The sequence below is a fragment of the Portunus trituberculatus genome, chromosome 38, assembly GCF_017591435.1.
Source record: "Portunus trituberculatus isolate SZX2019 chromosome 38, ASM1759143v1, whole genome shotgun sequence".
NCBI classification, from domain to species: Eukaryota; Metazoa; Arthropoda; class Malacostraca; order Decapoda; family Portunidae; genus Portunus; species Portunus trituberculatus.
Window position 1 is genome coordinate 33,241,424 of NC_059292.1, and position 20,119 is coordinate 33,261,542.

General features: G+C 38.1%; 2 protein-coding genes across 4 annotated transcripts in view; one reads left to right on the forward strand and one right to left on the reverse strand.

Moving 5' to 3' along the window:
* The first annotated feature begins 458 nt into the window (after nucleotides 1-458).
* LOC123514800 (proliferation-associated protein 2G4-like) lies at nucleotides 459-10,311 on the forward strand. 2 transcript variants are annotated; one of them, XM_045272986.1, is made up of 8 exons: nucleotides 459-644; nucleotides 2,449-2,762; nucleotides 3,049-3,354; nucleotides 4,424-4,516; nucleotides 5,612-5,740; nucleotides 5,852-5,983; nucleotides 8,044-8,187; nucleotides 8,651-10,311. In XM_045272986.1, the coding sequence occupies exons 1-7, from the start codon at nucleotides 563-565 to the stop codon at nucleotides 8,137-8,139; spliced, it is 1,152 nt and encodes a 383-aa protein (XP_045128921.1). In that variant the 5' UTR covers nucleotides 459-562; the 3' UTR covers nucleotides 8,140-8,187; nucleotides 8,651-10,311. The 2 variants fall into 2 exon arrangements, with proteins under 2 accessions (XP_045128921.1, XP_045128920.1); XM_045272985.1 differs by having other exon boundaries at nucleotides 8,044-10,311.
* Nucleotides 10,312-19,065: 8,754 nt separating this feature from the next.
* LOC123514853 overlaps nucleotides 19,066-20,119 on the reverse strand; it is a 44,564-nt gene continuing 43,510 nt past the window's right edge. For both annotated transcript variants that reach the window (XM_045273101.1, XM_045273102.1), the window contains exon 3: nucleotides 19,066-20,084. In XM_045273101.1, coding sequence (XP_045129036.1) covers nucleotides 19,850-20,084 — 235 coding nt within the window. In that variant the 3' untranslated portion in view covers nucleotides 19,066-19,849. The remainder of the gene's footprint in view (nucleotides 20,085-20,119) is intronic.

Genomic DNA, 20,119 nt, shown 5'->3' on the forward strand with positions numbered 1-20,119 from the left:
CGGTTCGAGACCGTATCCTTTAGTAAGAATCTTCAGTATGTTACCAAGGTAGAAGTATCCTGTGACGAGTTTTGCGGTAAGAACAAAAGTAAGTACGGGAGACATTCCCTATCACCATGTGTATGAGATTTTGGAATTGTGTTGGTGGAGGCAATGTGTAAAACAATTTTTGTAGCTTCTGTCTACTCTTTATTCGTTATATTCTAGCTACCATTGTTGTGATTACGAACACATGATGTTCCATACATTTAATGTAATACAATGGTAGACGAACCTTACAGGTAAATACACCCAGTGACATGACAAGGCAAGTGCTTTGATGGTATAATAAAATAGGATAGGTGTTAGTGAATTTGATCTATAAATGTTTGATATGAATTATAAATACAAATATCTTAGTTTCTCCAAATATTACATCCCAATGAGGGCAATGGGTGAATGTTGCGGGGCTTCGCGCGTCACTTGTCTGAAAGGTGCCTGCCGGGGCGGCCCTTCACCCTGTTTCCCGCCAGTTGGGTTCTTGCTGTCCACGTGAAGCGCTAAATCTGCGCAGCTGTTCATCATGAGCGACCATGAGGAGGAACACACCATTGCGGAGGACCTCGTCGTCACCAAGTACAAAATGGCTGGGGAGATAGTGAACCGTAAGTGTGCGAGAGAGGCTGCAGGCTGTGTTGTCATAAGGAAGTTCAAGTTGTGGGCCTCCATGTTTGATGCAGCGCATGGAAACTCTTGGTGCTGGGGAATAAATCGCCGGTGTTAGCTTGCTATATCTTGGTGTGCTTCACGTATCATCCGGAGTCCTTTGGGAGGGATGTTGTTTCTGGGGTAATTACAGGAGTTTTGTGGGAAAAAAAAATATTTGGTAGGTGGTGGGAGTATGGTTTGCTTGGGACCCAGCATTCCCAGTCTTTTACCCACGGTCATTGTTGCGTTAGGGAGAAATTCTAATGGTACTTTCAGATGTGTGTGTGTGTCTGTCGTTAATATCTTTCATAGCATCAAACAGTGCCATGTAATTTGTTAAAAAGTGCTGGGCTTGCCGGCTGTCAGTTCAAAGCGGGGCCACACATTGTGGCTATTTTAGTGTGGACAGAAAAAAAAAAAAAGTTATTTGTCATTTAGAGGTAATTTTCATGCAGCACCAATCATTGCAGGTTCTGATAAAAGTACAGTTCAAGTGGGTTCTATGAAGAAGTTTTGGGGATGGTGGGGTAAATCTTTGAATTAAGAAGCTTTAACATATTTTTCAACAGTTTTCTCGTTATTGACCTCCTTCTTAGTAACTTTGCAATCTGGGACGGAGTGAAAGCTTGTGTATTCATAAATAAAGATGACACACATGAAAACAAACAGTCTAATATATCTAGGGAATTTCCCTAATTTATGGAAAGTATTTTAAGTCATCTACCAAAAACATCCTGTAGTGAAGGCATAAGACAAGATTGTTTTGAAGATATGTTCAAGAGCAACATACATTAATAATAAGTGGTTGAAATATATGTAAGTAAAATAAAATAATGCATTTGTATATGAGTGTAGTATCCTTCCCTTTCCCTAACAAGCTTTTGGGTGTAGAGTGCAGAGCCAGGTTGTAGGATAGGGAAATAAAAGTAGTCAAGTTTTTATGGATGTAAGATACCAGTTTCTGCAGTTCAGTGGCACTTTACATTATGAATAATTGGATGAATTTTATGAATTAAAGAGTTGTGTCCATGACACCATATGGGTTGAGTATTGTACAATTTTCATGGTGAATAGAATTCTTACTATAGTAAGAATTCTATTCACCATGAAAATTGTACAATACTCAACCCAATCAACCTCAATCAAATAATGAACAATTCCCAATGATGACCACTCCCTCTTGGCCTGCACTGGCCATGTACGTACCTGCCTCCATATCAATACCATATTCCTCACAAGTGTCAGTGTTTGCTGTGATTTTTGTGTATTACACCTTCCATACCTAGGTCATGGATAGTCCAATGTCAATACAAAGGACAGATAATTGATGGATTTTTTTCCCCCTCCTGTTTTAGTGATATTTTTGTTACTCAAAAAATAAACCATTCTTTTTTTTATATTTTTGAATAGTGAACAAATCACACCATGAACAACTCTTTTGTATGTATCAAACTTATTGTTGTAAATTTGGCAAGTTGCAATAGCAAATTTATACTCTTTTTGTGTAAAGACTCATTTTTTTTTTTTTTTTTTTTTTTTGTGTGTGTGTGTGTGTGAGAAGTATTTATCTTATAGGTACGATGCTCTTCATAATCAGTTGATATGATTGTCAGTGTTATTTCCGTTCATATTTTCTGACTAGTCATTTACGAGAAAGGGCATTATGAATCCGTAGAAAGTATACATGCCCTCTGTGGTGCTTTGGTTATGCTTGAGATATAATATTTTCCAATAAGTTGTAATATTGTTCATTGTTTGCAGGTGTTCTGAAGCTCTTGGTAGCGAAATGTGTGCCTCTGGCCTCAGTCCGTGATATCTGTGCTGAGGGTGATCGCCTCCTGGAGGAAGAAACCAATAAGGTTTTTAAAAAAGAGAAAGATTTAAAAAAGGGAATTGCCTTCCCAGTCTGTGCATCAGTAAACAACTGCATCAACCATTATTCTCCCCTTGCATCTGAGGGTGACACAATTCTTCAGGAAGGTGATCTAGTCAAGATTGATATGGGGGCACACATTGATGGCTTCATTGCTGTAGTTGGACACACTGTGGTGGTTGGGGCATCAAAGACAAATAAGGTAAGAATAGAGCACAATGGAAATGTATTTGGTATTATAGTTTGGGTATCCCTTCCACAACTTGGAACATTCCACTTCAACTCTCTCTCTCTCTCTCTCTCTCTCTCTCTCTCTCTCTCTCTCTCTCTCTCTCTCTCTCTCTCTCTCTCTCTCTCTCTCTCTCTCTCTCTCTCTCTCTCTCTCTCTCAAGAAAATAATAAAGTGAAATAATTATGTAGGTAAATAATAACCCATTGAGACACATTTCATATTAATTTCAAGTAATTAAACTTTATCACTATTGCAGGTCAAAGAACGAAAAGCTGATGTGATGATGGCAGCTCACAATGCAGCTGAAGCAGCCTTACGTTTAGTTAAACCCGGTAACCAAAATTTTGCTGTTACTGATACTGTCACAAAGATTGCTGAAGTCTACAAGTGTAAACCGGTGGAAGGGATGCTGTCTTTCCAGCTGCAGCAAGGCAGGATTGATGGAGAGAAGACTATCATTCAGAATCCCACTGAAGCTCAGCGAAAGGAGGTCGAAAAGCATGAATTTGAGACTCATGAAGTGTATGGTGTTGACGTGATTGTTTCAACCGGAGAAGGACAGGTTAGAGCTACACATGTTTTTATATCTTTCCAAAATCACAGATCAAGGTACAGCTGATGCATATGATGATAACTGAAGTTTATCCAATGTGTGGATATCTGAATGTTAATGAAGTAAACATGCAAGGGCCATCTGATGTATTTGCTGTACATTTGTTCTAAAAGGTTAAATTATGATGGATTAAACACAATATGATCTCTTATAATACTGCATTTAACTAGTTTATCACATTTTGGAAAGTTGATGAAGCAGACACACTTCAAATCATTGCATTATACTTGTACAGGAAATACAGTGTTCATCAGAAGTGTATAGTAATAGTATTCAGGTATTTTTATAAGCAATAGTGAATCTATTTGTACTGAGATGTGGTCCAATAAGGATTTTTTTCCCCTTCACTCAGCCACACCAGGCACATTGCTCATCATTTTGTCTGATCCAAATACAAAATTTCTGTAGGAATAAAAAAATTTTTTTTTTAGTTTTAAGGATAGTAGCAATTATCCTGGTATATAAACCATGACCCTTGACAACATCAGAACAAGTTCATACAGTGACTGGTCATGGCCAAGTATCACAGATCAGGTGGAGGCAGGTCACTGCTCACTTCCTTTGGTTACCATCTATATTAAAAAAGTTTCCCTTCCACACTACTGTACACCTTCATATCCTTGACTGCAATGAGAATGAACTTATTTACAATGAAAGGAATATGTGTTTTCTTAGAATGAAAGGGTGCCATTCCTAAATGATCAGTACAGAATAGATTTATTATAATGTCCTATTTTCTTGCTGTAAAAGGAAGGCAACATTTGGTATTTAGCTTTTAGTGTTAGAAGGTTTGAAATGACAGATTTGCCTGGACAAATTATCCTAAAAAGGTGGTGATAACTGTTTCATACCACTCGTCTTGAATTGAGGTATTAAAAAATGAACAGTATTATTACAAAGTTGTTTATCTTAATTATTTGATGTGTATCAGTTTAGTATGTGCAATTGTAATTTTATTACTTCTCCATCAATTAGTTATACTTGAACATTAAACTAAGCCACATATTTTTCTTTTAAGGGTAAAGAAGCAGAGGCTCGTGTAACAGTGTTTAGGAAAACGGAAGAGAGCTACAGTTTGAAGCTGAAGGCATCAAGAGAATTCTTCAGCAAGGTAGGTGTCAATTTTTTCTCTTTGGCGTTGGTATTATTTTTGTGTGGAGTGAAAATTGTTTATCATTATTCATACATTTTTCCTTGTTTGGAATGAGTCATCTTTCAGATGGAACGTATTCAGAGATGAAGGTTCTGACACGAGAGTTTATGGGAAGATGGTGTGGCATGGTGGATGTGATTACATTTATTAAAGAGGGTTTTGAATTAAGATGTAGCTCTAGTGAGGGATTTCCTAGTCCTGTATAGCACCACATATGTCCCACCTCATAATCTGTTTTTTATATTGTGTATTTTCAACTTAAAAGTGCAGTTTACATATTTTGTATCTGATGTTTGTTTTATATTTTAGGTAAAAAATAGTATTGTATTTATAGATAATATTTAACTTGATTCATTTAGTGATACTCCAATGATTATCAACATTACTTTATGATTGTGTACTTTTTAGTCAACTTGAAAGCATTCCATTATGTGTGCTGTAATCTTGAGGTACTTCAAATGAAATAATACATTTTAGAGTTGTCTTTGATTAAGTTAAAATCATAGTAATTATTTTTAATATCTTCAGTAGAAGAAAAATCTGAGAGTTGGAGTGTTTTGCTTTCTTCCTTATTTTAGAATTCAGTGTTGTCGTAATGGTTCTGAAACATGGTCCGTGAATGAGAAACTGTTGAGGGTTCTGAGAACATGAAATCCTAGAGTGTTGTGATGTGTAGCTGATGTGAGATAGCAAGATCGGTTGGCAGAGATGTGTGGTGTCAAGCAATTTGAAATGAAAGAGAAGTCTACACTGGTTTGGGCATGTAAGGAGGTTAGAAGACAGTAAAGCATAAATAGTAGAAAATATGGATGTTGGTGGAAGGAGACCAGTGGGAAGAGATGCATTCAGCAAGACATGGAGGACCTACTGGGAGTGAATGAGGAGCTTGTACAAGAGAGATGAGAGTGAAGTCATTGCTCATCCAACCCCACTGTGATGGGAAAAAGATGCAAAATGAAGAAGACAGAAGTATTGTCATCAGTAAAGCTTTGCAGGTCTCATGTGAAGTTGTACTGCATTTTTGTGGTGTCTATAAGAAACATGTTTTTACAGGTTCAAAAGAATCATGGCACGATGCCCTTCAACATCAGATCCTTTGATGATGAGAAGAAGGCTCGTTTGGGAGTGACAGAGTGTGTGTCTCATAAGCTTGTAGACCCATACCCAGTCCTTTGGGAGAAGGTGTGTATTATTTGATATTTCTGTCATGTGCTCACAAAACTTGTAGTGGTAATATATTAAATCTCTGGAAAATTGACTTGCATTGTTATAAGTCCATGATGTGCATTTCAGGCTGGAGAATATGTTGCCCAGTTCAAGTTTACAGTACTGTTGATGCCAACCGGCCAGCATAAGATTACAGGTCTGCCATTTGAAAATTCTCTGTATGACACCAAGTTCAAGATAGATGATCCAGAGCTGAAGGTAATGTGCCTCTTATATTGTTATAGATTGTAGAATGACTCTCTCTGTCTGTGTTTGTCTGTGTCCGTGTCTGTCTGAATCTGTGTCTGTGTTTAGGGAGAAGCTTTGTTTCCATGTATTTGTATATTTTTTTCCTGTTTATAATATGAGTGTTCATGAAAGGAGCATCTTAAAGAAAGTGATACAAACATTTTTCAACTCTAGAAACTAGAAAAAGGGTCCAGATGGTCATAAAACATCAGGCCTCAGTCTGACTTTCTATGACTGTCTGGGCTCTTTTCAATCTTAGGCTGAGTTGGAGTGATGGCACTGTCATCACGGTTAATTAAACCTGGCAACCCTGTGCAGTACACTATGGTGGCATACTCCGACTTGTTTGGCTATTTGTTTAGTTATGCAGCCACTTTTTTCTGGGCAATAGTCCTGTGAAAATCCTTGCTTGAGCCTATAACAACAGCACTGGATAGATAGACAAAGGGGCAGTGATGGCCAAGAGTGCGGCATACTTGGAGCACTTATGCATTACAACCTTCCTCATTGTGGTCTCAGGGCTTTCAATTTGATATTATTGCTTTGATATTATGTGCATGTTGACATAGGTATCGAAAGAGGTGTATGTATGGGTACTAAACACTATGGGTTAATGATAATGAAGCAGTTGACTTGAAAATGAAAAATTATCGTAGTTGCAGAACTCACTTGTTAACTCAACAGTGAGATGCATAGAATAGGATGAAAGGAAGTAGAAAGTCTTGTGTAGCAAGGCATGGAGGAGAAAGCCATATGGTAACAAGTTTTGAACATCAGTAAGCAAGTAAGTAATACTAGATGGCAATAGATTACAAAACATCGGAGATATTATGTTGAAGGGGCTCTAATAAGCTTAGAATTTTCAGGAGGATATTAGATTACTAAATAGAGAGTAAAGAAAGAGGAATAAGAATTTGTTATGCACAATGCATAATCCAGATGGTGAACATACAGTAAAACCTCGCTTGACGAACGTCTCTAAGGATGAACAATTCGGTAGACGACCAAAAAATTTGTCAGGATATCGACCCAGGGGACGAACGATATTTCGGGGGACGAAAGTAGTTAAACGGCTTGCCGGCAGGCGAGCCATTTGTTTGATAGCCAACCTGGCTATCACACAACAACAAAACAAAACATAAGCACAAAAGAAAATAGAAATAGGAACATACGAAAAATATTACATAACAATCTACGTGCCACCACGATTTTCTCCTGTTTTTCCTGGGCATGGTGATGTTACTGGCGCACTCTACTGTAGCTTCCTCGGCGTTATCCTCGTTGCTATAACGGGGCGCTTTATAGCGGCACTGACTTGTGACGCTACACAGCTGTTGTGTAGTTCTGGCACGCTGCGCACATCCAAAGTCCTCTCTCATGACTGTCTTCTCGGATCTTGTCTGTCTTCCTCCCCATCCTCCTCTCCTCCATTCCATCATGCCATCAACGTCCAGTCTCTCAAGTAAATAACCTTTTCTTTTTTATTAATTTTCTGATCATTTTGATAGCATTTAGGTAAGTCTTTTTATAATTATTTCGTTCATGTCATGCATACATTAGAGGTCTATTTTGAATGGGTTTTATGGAGTTTTATGGACAAAAGTATGATTTTCTTTTGTTCTGGAACGGATTAATGGTATTTCAATACATTGTTATGGGAAAATTTGATTCAGGGGACGAACAAATCGGGTGACGAATAGGATTTAGGAACGAATTATGGCCGTGAGCTGAGGTTTTACTGTACCTTAAAATGAGTTGGGATCTCTTATATTGGATAATTATATAGATTGGAATGGCCTAAGAAGTGTGATGCCGAATGATCTCTAAGAGGGGAATGAAAGTCAGACTTCTTGTGGTGTAAGAAATGTATGGAATTATTATTGAAAAAATGGCCAAATAAAATTTTTAAGGTTGTAAGGAATGTGTATAAGATGGCATGGTCATAAAATGCTTTTTCTGTTTTTATGATGGGCAGGACTTCAGGAGATTTTAAGGAGATTTGTTTTTAAAGATTCGTTTTCTCTTTCTAGCAAATAATAACAGCATCTACCAATAATAAGAATGCTAAGAAGAAGAAAAAGAAGGCAGAGAGGGAAGCGGCCACAGTTGTCAAGAGCGAGGACTAGCAGCACATAGAAGCAGGACTGCCACACCTGACCCACACAAACACCCAGGTATCCAGGGAAATTTGATTAGTTTTCCCAGGAGAAATTTCCCTCCAGTTTTCTCTTTAACAGTGTTTTCTCTTACAGCATAAATCTTTCAATTCATGCTATCCACAGAACTTCAAAATAACAAAATTGTTTTTCTTTTTTATGCTTTATGTAATGTTCTGCTATTAAATCCATTTTTGTTCATCTGTGATGAATTTTAGCAAGCTAACTAATTGTACTTAGATTATTTGCAGTGAATCTTAAATTGTATCAGTTTTATTGTTTTTAATTTATTTAATCAAGATCAAGAATGTTTTTGTTCACAAAAGAAATAAATTCATGGCAGTCACATCGGGATGATGATATCCTCTGTGTATCATTATACTTAATGTGGCAGACATTGTGGCCCTTCAGCAGCATTCTACTCTAATACGTTGAGTTATCCCTGAATTTGTTTGCACTATGTATATCTTCACTGTTGCAGGTTATGCTTCTCCAGCATAGAGAAATGCAGCATAAGAGGTTATCATGCAAAGTTGATGTTGCTGCGAAGATCAAGTCCATGTGCACTTGTCTTTGAACAGCATAGAGAAATCAACATTTCTGGTGATAAACTCACACAGGTTAACAAACTTGCCAAATGGGAAGTGCAGTGCTAATGCCTTCTCAGGACAATGACCATCAGTCATATGCATTTTTTAACTGGTCCCTTATCCAGTGTCTTCACCTCAGAGGTTATTTTGTATATCCTTTGTACAAATCTGTAGTTAAGGAAAATTTCACCCACACAGCGGCAATAACCAATACAAATTTGGAACTAAATTTCCATCACTTTTAGCTACCCTCTTCCTTGAGTTTGGAATTATGATGATTTTAAGAAATGTATTTATTTTCTTTATTTTAAACTTGTTGCAGTGAAAATGTAGGCATGTGTGAGGAATTATGTGTATAATGGTTGTGGTTTTGAAAGGCTTCTATACAGGTATTGTGGCTATGCAGATGATGGATACTATCATCCTCTTCCTTGAAATATTTTTATATATAATTAAAAAATCAATGAATAGGTATTAGTTTACCATAACCATTGCCCATTTTATTAATCAAATTTATAAGTTCAGGCACCAGTGCTTTGAATTGATTGACTGCCACCAAATAGCTCTCTACCTTTCTCAGATTAAAGCTTTCTAATGCCTGTTATTAGCTACGTACTACTGGAATCAGTAGTTGCAAATCTGTCTTTAGTAATTTTACGATCATGTTGAAGATGTGGTTTAAAAATTCTTCAGTTATAAAGTTACTTTAATGCCTGAAAATCAACAATGGATATGGATTCTTCATTTGTGGTTAATCTGAATGTTTGACAAATATTTGAAAGTCTACATAAAATCACTGTTTTAAAGGTGATAAATAACTTAAGGAATTATAGAGTGAAGTAAGGTTTGTTGTATGAATACTTCACAATATGTATGAGTTTGACAATCTATATGTATATATATATATGCTTTGTTTTACATGATTAAAAAAAAAAACTTTCTTCACTATTGTAACATTGTTCAAAAACACTTACCACGTTTAAATTTTTATGGACTTGGAAAAGGATTAAAACCATCTCGGCCAAGAAATCTGCTTACCGTACACAGGTGGTTTGTTGTACAACAAATGACTGCATATAATTAATTAAAACTTCATTTTATGCTGAAAGTTTTCAGCAAACTTGGAGTACTTTATTTTTTGGCACCCTTGCCAAAAATTTAATGTTTGATGGTGAATACTTTTTGAATGCTTTACACAACACTATTCCAGTTGAGATGAATGTCGCCCTTCACTTTCATTATGTACAACTAATGAGCCGGGTATTAAGCACCTTGCTGATGGTGTTTGGGATGTAATACTTGTTTTCAGCTTAGTTCACAAAGCTTACGTTCATTAGATTACATGAAGGTTTCTGTAAAACCTGCAACATGTCTCACATCGATTGTTTCAAAGGCTCTTCATGTATATTCTGTTGAAGTTTACTGGATGTTTATAGCAATTTTGTGAAAGGTAATGTATTTCTTCAAATTAGGATGACAAAAATATATGTAGAGGTGCCGGAAGTTTTGTACACAGGTTTTCAAATCCAAAAATAAAAGAAAAACAATAAAATGACTTCATATAACCTTCAAAGGTTAGCATTAAAAAGCCAAGTTTCACTGGTTCAACTGTTTACCATAGTTTGGATACAAATACTGTAGCTACTGGTAGAAGTGTAAGGACCCAAGATGTTCATTTTGTTGGTGCTGGAATATATATATATATATATATATATATATATATATATATATATATATATATATATATATATATATATATATATATATATATATATATATGCTGTTGTGGTAAATGGTCACTTCTAAATCCTTAGGGTTCCGTCCCATAACACACAAATTATTCATCGCTGATCTAAACCAAACTCCTTGTCCAGTCCACTCCTATGATGATAATACTATGCTTGATTTTTTTTTTTCCATGAAGTTAACAGATTTTGCAGGGAAGTCACAAAATTCTTATTAGATCTACAAACAAACAATCGTAGCGATATCTGCTATTGTACGTATTAGTAATTGGAAGTGAGAGATATTCTTGAAGCGCACCGCACACTGGTTCAGATACATTTTTGGTTGTTGGTTGTCGCAAGGTTTCATAGTGGTACTAGTGTGTGGAGCAGATGGGATCGAGCATGGTACAATAACTTTTTGATAGGTAGACGCACGAGAACATTATTGGAACCACCAGCTGACTCAGTGACGTCATCCGGTCATGTAAACAACTCCATATCTGCGAGTGAGTGTACACGTGTGGCAGAATTTGATCTTGGATTGTATGTTTCATGTGCCTTAATATTAATTTCTTATTGTTAGTATGGACAAAGCTAGACCTTGTGCAGTGTATGGGTGCACGCCTGCCAAGTCTAGTAATTTTAAATATTATAAATTCCGCAAGAACAAGACCATCGCAAGACGGTGGCTCCAAAAATGCTATCGTGCTGACACAGTAAACGTAAATAATGCCGTGTTTTGTGAGCAACATTTTAGTTCCGCCCAAATTAAGCGCAATTTGAAATATGAGTTATTAGGTTCCCCAGTTCCAAGGAGTTGGAGGGATCTAAAACTGAGGCAGTCCCTGATCAAAATCTGCCATTTCGTGGACACGATAATGGAAGTGGCCTTTCTGCAGAAAATACAGGTAAGGAAACTTAGATTTACTGGCTAAATCTGATCAGTTTCAACACTCCAAATTAGAAATTGTATAATCTGCTTATGCTTAATGAACGAAATTAGTTCTACTAGTAGCCTAGACCTAGTCCATAATTTACAGGCTATGCCAGCCTTACAGGCTACTGACTGTACCATGGTACAATAACTTTTGATGTCTCTCGTTATTGTACCATGGGTTTACACTCAAGAATAAAGTACCTATATGAAGTGTGAATAGTTTAGGGCCGATGCAAGCTAAAGGAATGGATTGCCACGTTTAAATAGCGGTATGCACTCACGGTCCATTCATATTACATGCATTTCAATGGCTTACGGTCCCCACTGAAATGCATTTAGTATGTGACAGCTACTAAACAGCATGACCGTCCCTGTATAGTGTGGATCGCCTTTAGACTCATACGTGCATTAGCCTTTAGCTTCTTGTAGTTTTATATGTAGAGAGAACAGTGAGGTGCTGAGGAAGACGACGAAGGTACATGAAGGCGAAGAGAATCAGAGGAAATCAATGTGCATTATGCAATTATGCATAATGTATATGGCTTGGAAAATCCACTAACAATGTTTTTGAGCCACATCTACTAGGCTATCTGACATGTATTTATCCGTACAATATCTTGTCTATCGCTATGAAATATCAGCATTCAATCACTTATGTGTATCATATTTAATTTTCAACTGCATAACTAATGGATCATGAAAAGAAAAAAAAAAAAAAACTAATTATTCATGATTTATTGAGTAGCAGACTATCGCCAAAGACTATAGATAAAACAAGACTGGAAAGATTGCCATTCACCATAAGAAATTCGGGTCGCCAGTAAAGATGCCAGATACCGCTAGAATAGTGGATAACAGCGCCATCCATTGAGTGAACCGCAAACTAACGCCTCGGTAAACAAACAGCGCCACGATTTGAATAATCGCTTTGAGTTCCTTCCTCCACACACACACACACACACACACACACACACACACACACACACACACACACACACACACACTATCAATAATGTACTCTAGTACAGTACATATTTACTTCATCTACCTGTGACCCCGTTCTAGCTCCCTTGTATCCAACTTGAGTTATATCATAGAGATATATGTATATTGTACATGTGCGATAACTATTTATAATTAGGGAGGCGACACACACACACACACACACACACACACACACACACACACACACACACACACACACACACACACACACACACACACACACACGGCGAGGCAAATGGGCAAGCCTCTTAATGTGTGGCCCCTGTTCACCTAGCAGTAAATAGGTACGGGATGTAACTCGAGGGGTTGTGGCCTCGCTTTCCCGGTGTGTGGAGTGTGTTGTGGTCTCAGTCCTACCCCGAAGATCGGTCTATGAGCTCTGAGCTCGCTCCGTAATGGGGAAGACTGGCTGGGTGACCAGCAGGCGACCGAGGTGAAAAAAATTACACATAATGAGCTCTCAGATCGCACCGTAATGGGCAACGTCTGGCTGTCTCGTCAGAGACTGCAGCAGATCAAACAGTGAACACACACACACACACACACACACACACACACACACACACACACACACACACACACACACACACACACACACACACACACACACGTGTGTGTGTGCCTCACTAATTATAAATAGTTATCGCACATGTACAATATACATATATCTCTATGATATACTTATAACTCAAGTTGGATACAAGGGAGCTTGAACGGGGTCACAGGTGGATGAAGTAAATATGTACTGTACTAGAGTACATTATTGATAGTGTGTGTGTGTGTGTGTGTGTGTGTGTGTGTGTGTATTTACCTATAGTTGTGGTGTACAGCATGACACATTAGCCTATCTCCATATCTATAGCTATGCATATAGCTTGTCTTTAAAGATGTGTATGGTGGCTGCAGTAACCACCCTTTCACTTATTTCACTTAAGCTATTCCAGATGTCCACTGTTCTGTGTGTGTGTGTGTGTGTGTGTGTGTGTGTGTGTGTGTGTGTGTGTGTGTGTGTGTGTGTGTACTTTCTTTATTTATAATGTACTTTGGTAAATTACATGTCACCTACTTAGTTAAATATTTTCAAATTGGTTCAAATAAGCCAAATTACAGATTATATATATATATATATATATATATATATATATATATATATATATATATATATATATATATATATATATATATATATATATATATATATATATATATATATATATATATATATATATATATATATATATATATACATACATACAAACTCCATTAATTCGGCTCTTAATACTCTCAAAAGGCCAGAAATCCAGATTTTAAGGCCAAAAATAAAACCAATTAAAATCAGGAAAAAAATAATTAAAGTTTCACAGAATATGTTTTTTGCAGTTGAATTCTTTATTTTCTTTCATTTATATGGAAATACAGAACAGTGTTTGATATGCATAATTTATGTACTGAAAAGAGATAAAACAGTATGCTGAAAATATGTAATATTCCTGTGTTTTGTAACTGTTGTGATTGGTGTTTTTTTGTTGGCGTTGGGTACTGCACAGTAAGAAAGTAATATGCGTACGTACTGTACCTGTTTGGTGCTCTACACATGGATTACTTCTGCATATTAATGGTAAATACAAACACAATGTTTTTGTAAGTCATATTTTTTATTTATTTGCCAATTTTGAGAGCAATGATTTTTTTTTAAGTGTTATCCAGAAATCTGGAATTCTCATGAAAGGAAAAACACATATCTAAGCAAGTTTAATAAGTTCATTGGAAATTATAAACATAAACAATTACCAAAACAACAGGCCTAGATTTTAGAATGGAAGCTATGTTACAAATATAGCAGAAGCAGGCAAGCATAAGCAAACAAATATAACGCAGGTTTATACTGATTTGTACAGGTCTCAACCAAATCAAGTATACTACGATCCACATGTTAAACACCAGTACTTACCTGTCATGATCTTTAGGAAAGCGATAGAAGACCAAGTGTGGGTGGGTGCCCTTTGTCCTGCGACAAAATTAACACATGGATGCCCCACTCTAGTGTTAATTTTTGCGGATTTCTTGAGAACATGCAGCGTGTAACCTGTCACTGCTGTGGGCCCTCTTGTTTGAGTGTTGACACATGTAAACATGCAGACGGATCAACGGTACTGATCTTGATCTTAAGCTGCAACAACAGTGCCATCGCGTGAGTGAACCGCAAACAAGAAGAGTTACCAGTTTGCCTAGGCTACATGGTAAATTGACGCTTTCCAGTCTTGTTTATTTATATAGTCTTTGCTATCGCGATCAGAGCTGGCTAGGCGAGTGGATGACGTCACAGAAACAGCGTTTCAGAAGACTTACCAATAGGGCTGTGAGTTCAAGACTCGTGCGTCTACCTGTCTCTCGTTATTGTACCATGGGATCGAGGATGGTATGGTTAATACCGACCGAGACCAAAGCTAAGGCCGAGACACTACTTGTCATCTGGGATACGTGCAAAGACCCAAAGAACTGTTACAATATGGATAAAAAAAAAAAAAAAAAAAAATATATATATATATATATATATATATATATATATATATATATATATATATATATATATAGAGAGAGAGAGAGAGAGAGAAACGTTAACACATTGATATTTTGACTGGGTCCTTTTGGCCGAATTATTGTTGTACCGAATCTACTCTTTACAACTTTATGGCTCAAGTTACTTACGGCAGTCTTGTGTTCACTATCCAACCCTGCTGTGTCTGCAAGTACCTACTGACTGTGCTTTCGATGTGTGTGTTGGTGGATATCGAACACATGCTTGGCCATGGGAGAGTAGACAATAGTAGCTGGCAAGATATTCATTCCATCAGTGGTCTTCGAATACGTAAATTTACAAGAACAAGTGCATCTAGTGAGTGTTGATTCGCCATTTTGGTGCCTGTGATACTGTAGTGATGTTTGCATGCCTGAAAGAAATTAAACTCACGCTTCATTTATAATTTAAATAATTTAACAAAAAATATAATCCTATAGGAATCCAGTGTTTCGATCCACAAGCTCGACTCGGTACTATTTGGTATATTGTTCATTGGAGAAAATAATAATAGAGCCACATTTCTGTAACGTATGTTGATATGTTAAATTTAAGTCTATTGTTAATAATCAGTGGATAGTTTGCTGAGAGCAATGTCGATTTGATACGCAGGTCAAACGATAAACACCGGTAACTGGTGGATGAAGCTTCGAGTCCTTATTTTCACCCTCACTCCTACTTCCTCTCGTTTTCTTTCGCGCGAGCAGTGCGTTCTTCAAATGATATTGAAAACAAACGTACAACCTCTCTTCTATGTATATCTCAGGAATAAGTGTATCTATCTATATCTACCACAAAACGTATTAGTAAAAAGTTAAGCATACTTTAGCTTCCGTTCATAATCTACTCCTGAACAGTGGGTTCCTTTCCTGGCCTTATTCTTGGTCTATTTTCTTCGTAATTTATGTGTTGCTGCATTTATCAATAATCTATGAAAGGATATTTTCGTTTCCTGTGTTTTAGTACCTTGCACCATGTCATGTAATAATGCAAACATGCATCTTCGCTTATGTGGCTGGGGCAAATTTCGTAACTTCGCAAGACTGCCTGTGGGATCAGTGACTTAGTGCAAGTGTTGGTCTTCGCGCCGCCTATGAACAATTCGCTGATGTTACTAACCTTTCTGTCACCTCGAGCCCGCCCCTTCGCGTTCCTTGCTCGTGACGCACTGAGGCGAACATTTCGTAAGTCGACCGAGTTTTATATATTCTAGACGCTGACTGAAAGACACAAAATATGTCATTTTGCTGTGCTGATTTCAACAGTGGAAGATTGATAGACTATGTAAAATTGTTCAGCTGGACCAAAACAACTGGAGATTTTCTAGCACCATGATAACTGTATTACTTGAGTGGCAAAAGAACAAAAATAATTTTATTTATTTATTTATTTTATTATTTATATATTTATCTATTTTCTTTGTGGGACCTCATAAGGCATAACTGAAAACTCAACTTACGGGCCGCCGTGGTACAGTGGAACCATGCGTGCTTTGGGATCCGAGGGGTCTCCAAGCGTATGGGTTCGAATCCTGTCCACGGTCCGAGTGTAGGTTGGGCTTCCTCACTCGGGGTAACGGTTTCCAAGCGGGTAGGCTTTGAGATAGGGGGTGCCCAAAAGTATCCCCTTTAGCCCATAAATTCCCGTAAAAAGCCCACATGGTCTAAATAAAAAAAAAAAAAAAAAAAAAGAGGTGAATACATGCTGCACACTTTCTCAAATCCTGAAGTTCATAAACTTTGGCTCAACTCACCATGCTCTCGTACTGTTCATGGTAGTTGCATCCGTTGCCTTGTATATTGTATGCATGTAATAGTACAAGTACCATTACAGAGAAAACGTTTCAAGCAACATTTCTGAGAGCATAGGTATAGCCTACTAAATCTGATCTTACGAATATTAGAAAGAAAGTAGGCTACTGCGACGCAACCTTTGATTACCATGACTATTTAGGCTTCATCCACCTGGACTTACAAATACTTGAACAAGAATAGATAAATAGAATGAAATAAATAGAAAGATATTGTTCATGGGAATAATCTATGTTCATATCAGAGTAGTTGTATTTAAGTATAGTTTTTGGAATTATGATTGAATATGCATATGTGATTACTTATATGTTGACTCCTGCTATATTTGGAACTTTTCTGTACATAAAAAGTTAATATTCAGACAAATAGAATCTCACGATTGGCGTCATGAAAATGTTTCCTGCTTGTGTAGCCTAATTGCGGCTCAAGTGTATACGTAGGTAGTGCTTTGTTATCTCCGTTCTTGAAGATTTGTGATACTCGCCACTCATGGTGCTGTGTGTGTGTGTGTGTGTGTGTGTGTGTGTGTGTGTGTGTGTGTGTTTCTCTCTATTACGTTTTCAGTTTATTATTAATTTTTTTTTCTCTTTTATAGGATCTTCGAATTTAATTTTAAAGTTTAAAATATTCTTATGTTTCAAGCCCAGGTTTTGATGTTTTTTTCCTGTGGATGTTGTTGCTGTTGTTGTTGTTGTTGTTGTTGTTGTTGTTGTTGTTGTTGTTGTTATTGTTTTGCAAGCTATCTGTTTTCTAAATCTGTGTAAGTTCGTAAAGTTTTGCACCATTTGGACGGGATGGGCAGGCTGTAACCTTTCCCATATATGTATTTTATTGGGTTTGCTTTTCAGGAATGTAGAGAGAGAGAGAGAGAGAGAGAGAGAGAGAGAGAGAGAGAGAGAGAGAGAGAGAGAGAGAAAATCCGTTCCCCTGCATCATAAACCTTGCAGTATTGGTGCCGGCCAGACCCAGGCCACTCATCTAATCTCCGCGAATCAATACTCAGTCTAGTAATTTCCTTCCCTCTAGTGGTTGTGGAGTCACCGTCCCGGCCTCACCTGTGTCCCGGCCTCACCTCACCTGTGTTGTGCGTCAGAGCCACTGTCACCTCATTCCTCACCTGACTCTTATGTTATCTGTTCCTATACATGAGGAGAGGAGAATAGGTTGATAACGTAACAAAATAACACATTCCAGTATAGAATATAAACGTACAAGGACATGCTGAATAGTAATGAAAGATCACTGCCACCTCATGCATAAACAACTATATGACTCCTATGTTATTTCTTTTATACATGGGCAGAACGTTAAGAAATTATTCATTCTGTTATGAAATATGAACGGTAAAGAGGCGTAATGAATAATAACAAGAGACCCCTGCAACATTACATCCATCATGCTGTGCATATATACAAGTGTGGTGACTCCACACTGTGATGTTTATTCGTATATACGGAGAGAATTGGCTCATAACATAAAGAAATAATCCGCTCTTATATGAAAGATGAACGAAAAAGAAAAAATAGTAGATGATAAGAGGCACTTTAGTTCTTGATGAGACTCGAAACTCTGCAAATGTAAGAGTTTATGTTAAAAAGGAGAGAAAACAGAAGTTAGATTATCGCTGAGTTTGGCAGTGAAGGGGGTACAGGAATAATGATATTGGTTAACTTTTGTAGTAGAAAGAGACAGAATAAGCGCGAGCGTGGGCCTGGACGTGGGGATTGGTGCAGGGCATTGAAGGGGGGGGGCGGACAAGTCTTGCGATCCCAGGGGGTGGCGAGGAATGCAGTTATCGAGTTCGGAGAAGTGGTATATATATATATATATATATATATATATATATATATATATATATATATATATATATATATATATATATGCGTGAAGACAACGGGAGAAAGAATGCAAGAAAGAAAAACAAAAGGAGATTGGGGAAGAGGGGAAGGGGTGCGCCACTGCGGCAGGGCACGGTGAAAGATCGAAGATTATTTTGTTGTTGCGAGGTCTTACGTGTGATAACACTCGAGATCGTTGCATTGATATGTGTTATGGTTGTTGTTGTTGTTGTTGTTACCACCTATCGTTATTATTATCATCATTATTACTATTATCATTATCGTTGGTAAGGCGGTGCAGGGCGGAAGGTGGTCCGGCAGCCAGGCAGCCAGACATGGCATGGAGGTGGTGGTGTAGGTGTCGACACACTCAGGCAAAAGGTTATGCTTCAGTAATAACACAAGACATGGATAATAAAAATAATTTATTGTTCTCCACTCCATGCTGAAAATCACTTTACGTATATCGCGTGCCACGTGTTTGCTTGCTTAACATGAAGCGTCAGCTTGTGTCGTCAGCCTCTCCTCTCCATCACATAGACCTTACTTATAAGTAACTGTTCACTATTAGTGCTGACTCCCCATCACAACGGGGGGGGGGCGGGTTGTGCCTCGTGTGGTGAAGACTCCAAAGGGCGCCAGTGAAGAACTTGAGGTAGCAAGAGCAAACAAGGAAATGACAATTCTCAGGCTGTAATGATTGAGACACACACATCAATGTAATCAACTCAATTATGTGGATCTGTTCGTGTTCAAACTTAAATGTATCAGGTATATCACAAGCTCAGTATACTAAGTATAATCCTGTATTGATATTTAGGCAAAAACTAAGTAGGCGAAATGGCCATGACGGCTGCCTTCCCTCTAGGACAGATTCGTGAGAGGTGAAAAAGAAAAATTGAGCTGAAAGCCAGTGATGGGTGAGAAGACTCCCTGAAGGTGTGACCCGAGACGCTTAGCGAGCAGCACCCAACTGTGACGTCTTCAGAGTCACATCATGGACTTCCACCTGGACGGCGGCGTGTAGTGCAGCGCGGGGCCACCAGGTCGTCGATTTGCAGTGAGCAAATACCAACACTCCCTCTTGGGATGCGGTGCAGGCGAGGCGTTGCCAGCCATCACAGCCACGGGAGCAGCACTTCATTGCTGCTGTGGGAGGCTAAGCTCCAGCTATGGCTTCGTCCCTTCCCGTCTTCAGGAGAAACCAGAGCGCTTGGTGACGGCTAGGTGTGTGGTTTGCCACCTGCCCAACTTGCGATCACCCCTTTCGAGGGAGCCGGTCATGAGGTAGCCCAGACGGTGGTCAGCGGGAGTGAGGGCTGCGGAGGTCAGCACTAGTCTGAAGTCTCCGTCTTGGTGGCCGCGGAAGGTGCCCTCCACCACCACCTCCCCCTCACGCGTGGGCACCACTCGCCCCACTGTCTTGTGTCTGAAATGAAAGAAACAAGTTATCGACACTGAAAC

Coding starts and splice junctions, on each gene's coding strand:
- LOC123514800 (XM_045272985.1), top strand. CDS start 563: ATGAGCGACCATGAGGAGGAACACACCATTGCGGAGGACCTCGTCGTC. Junction 3,355..4,423: donor TTTCAACCGGAGAAGGACAG/GTTAGAGCTACA, acceptor TTTTCTTTTAAG/GGTAAAGAAGCAGAGGCTCG. Junction 5,984..8,043: donor TAGATGATCCAGAGCTGAAG/GTAATGTGCCTC, acceptor TTCTCTTTCTAG/CAAATAATAACAGCATCTAC.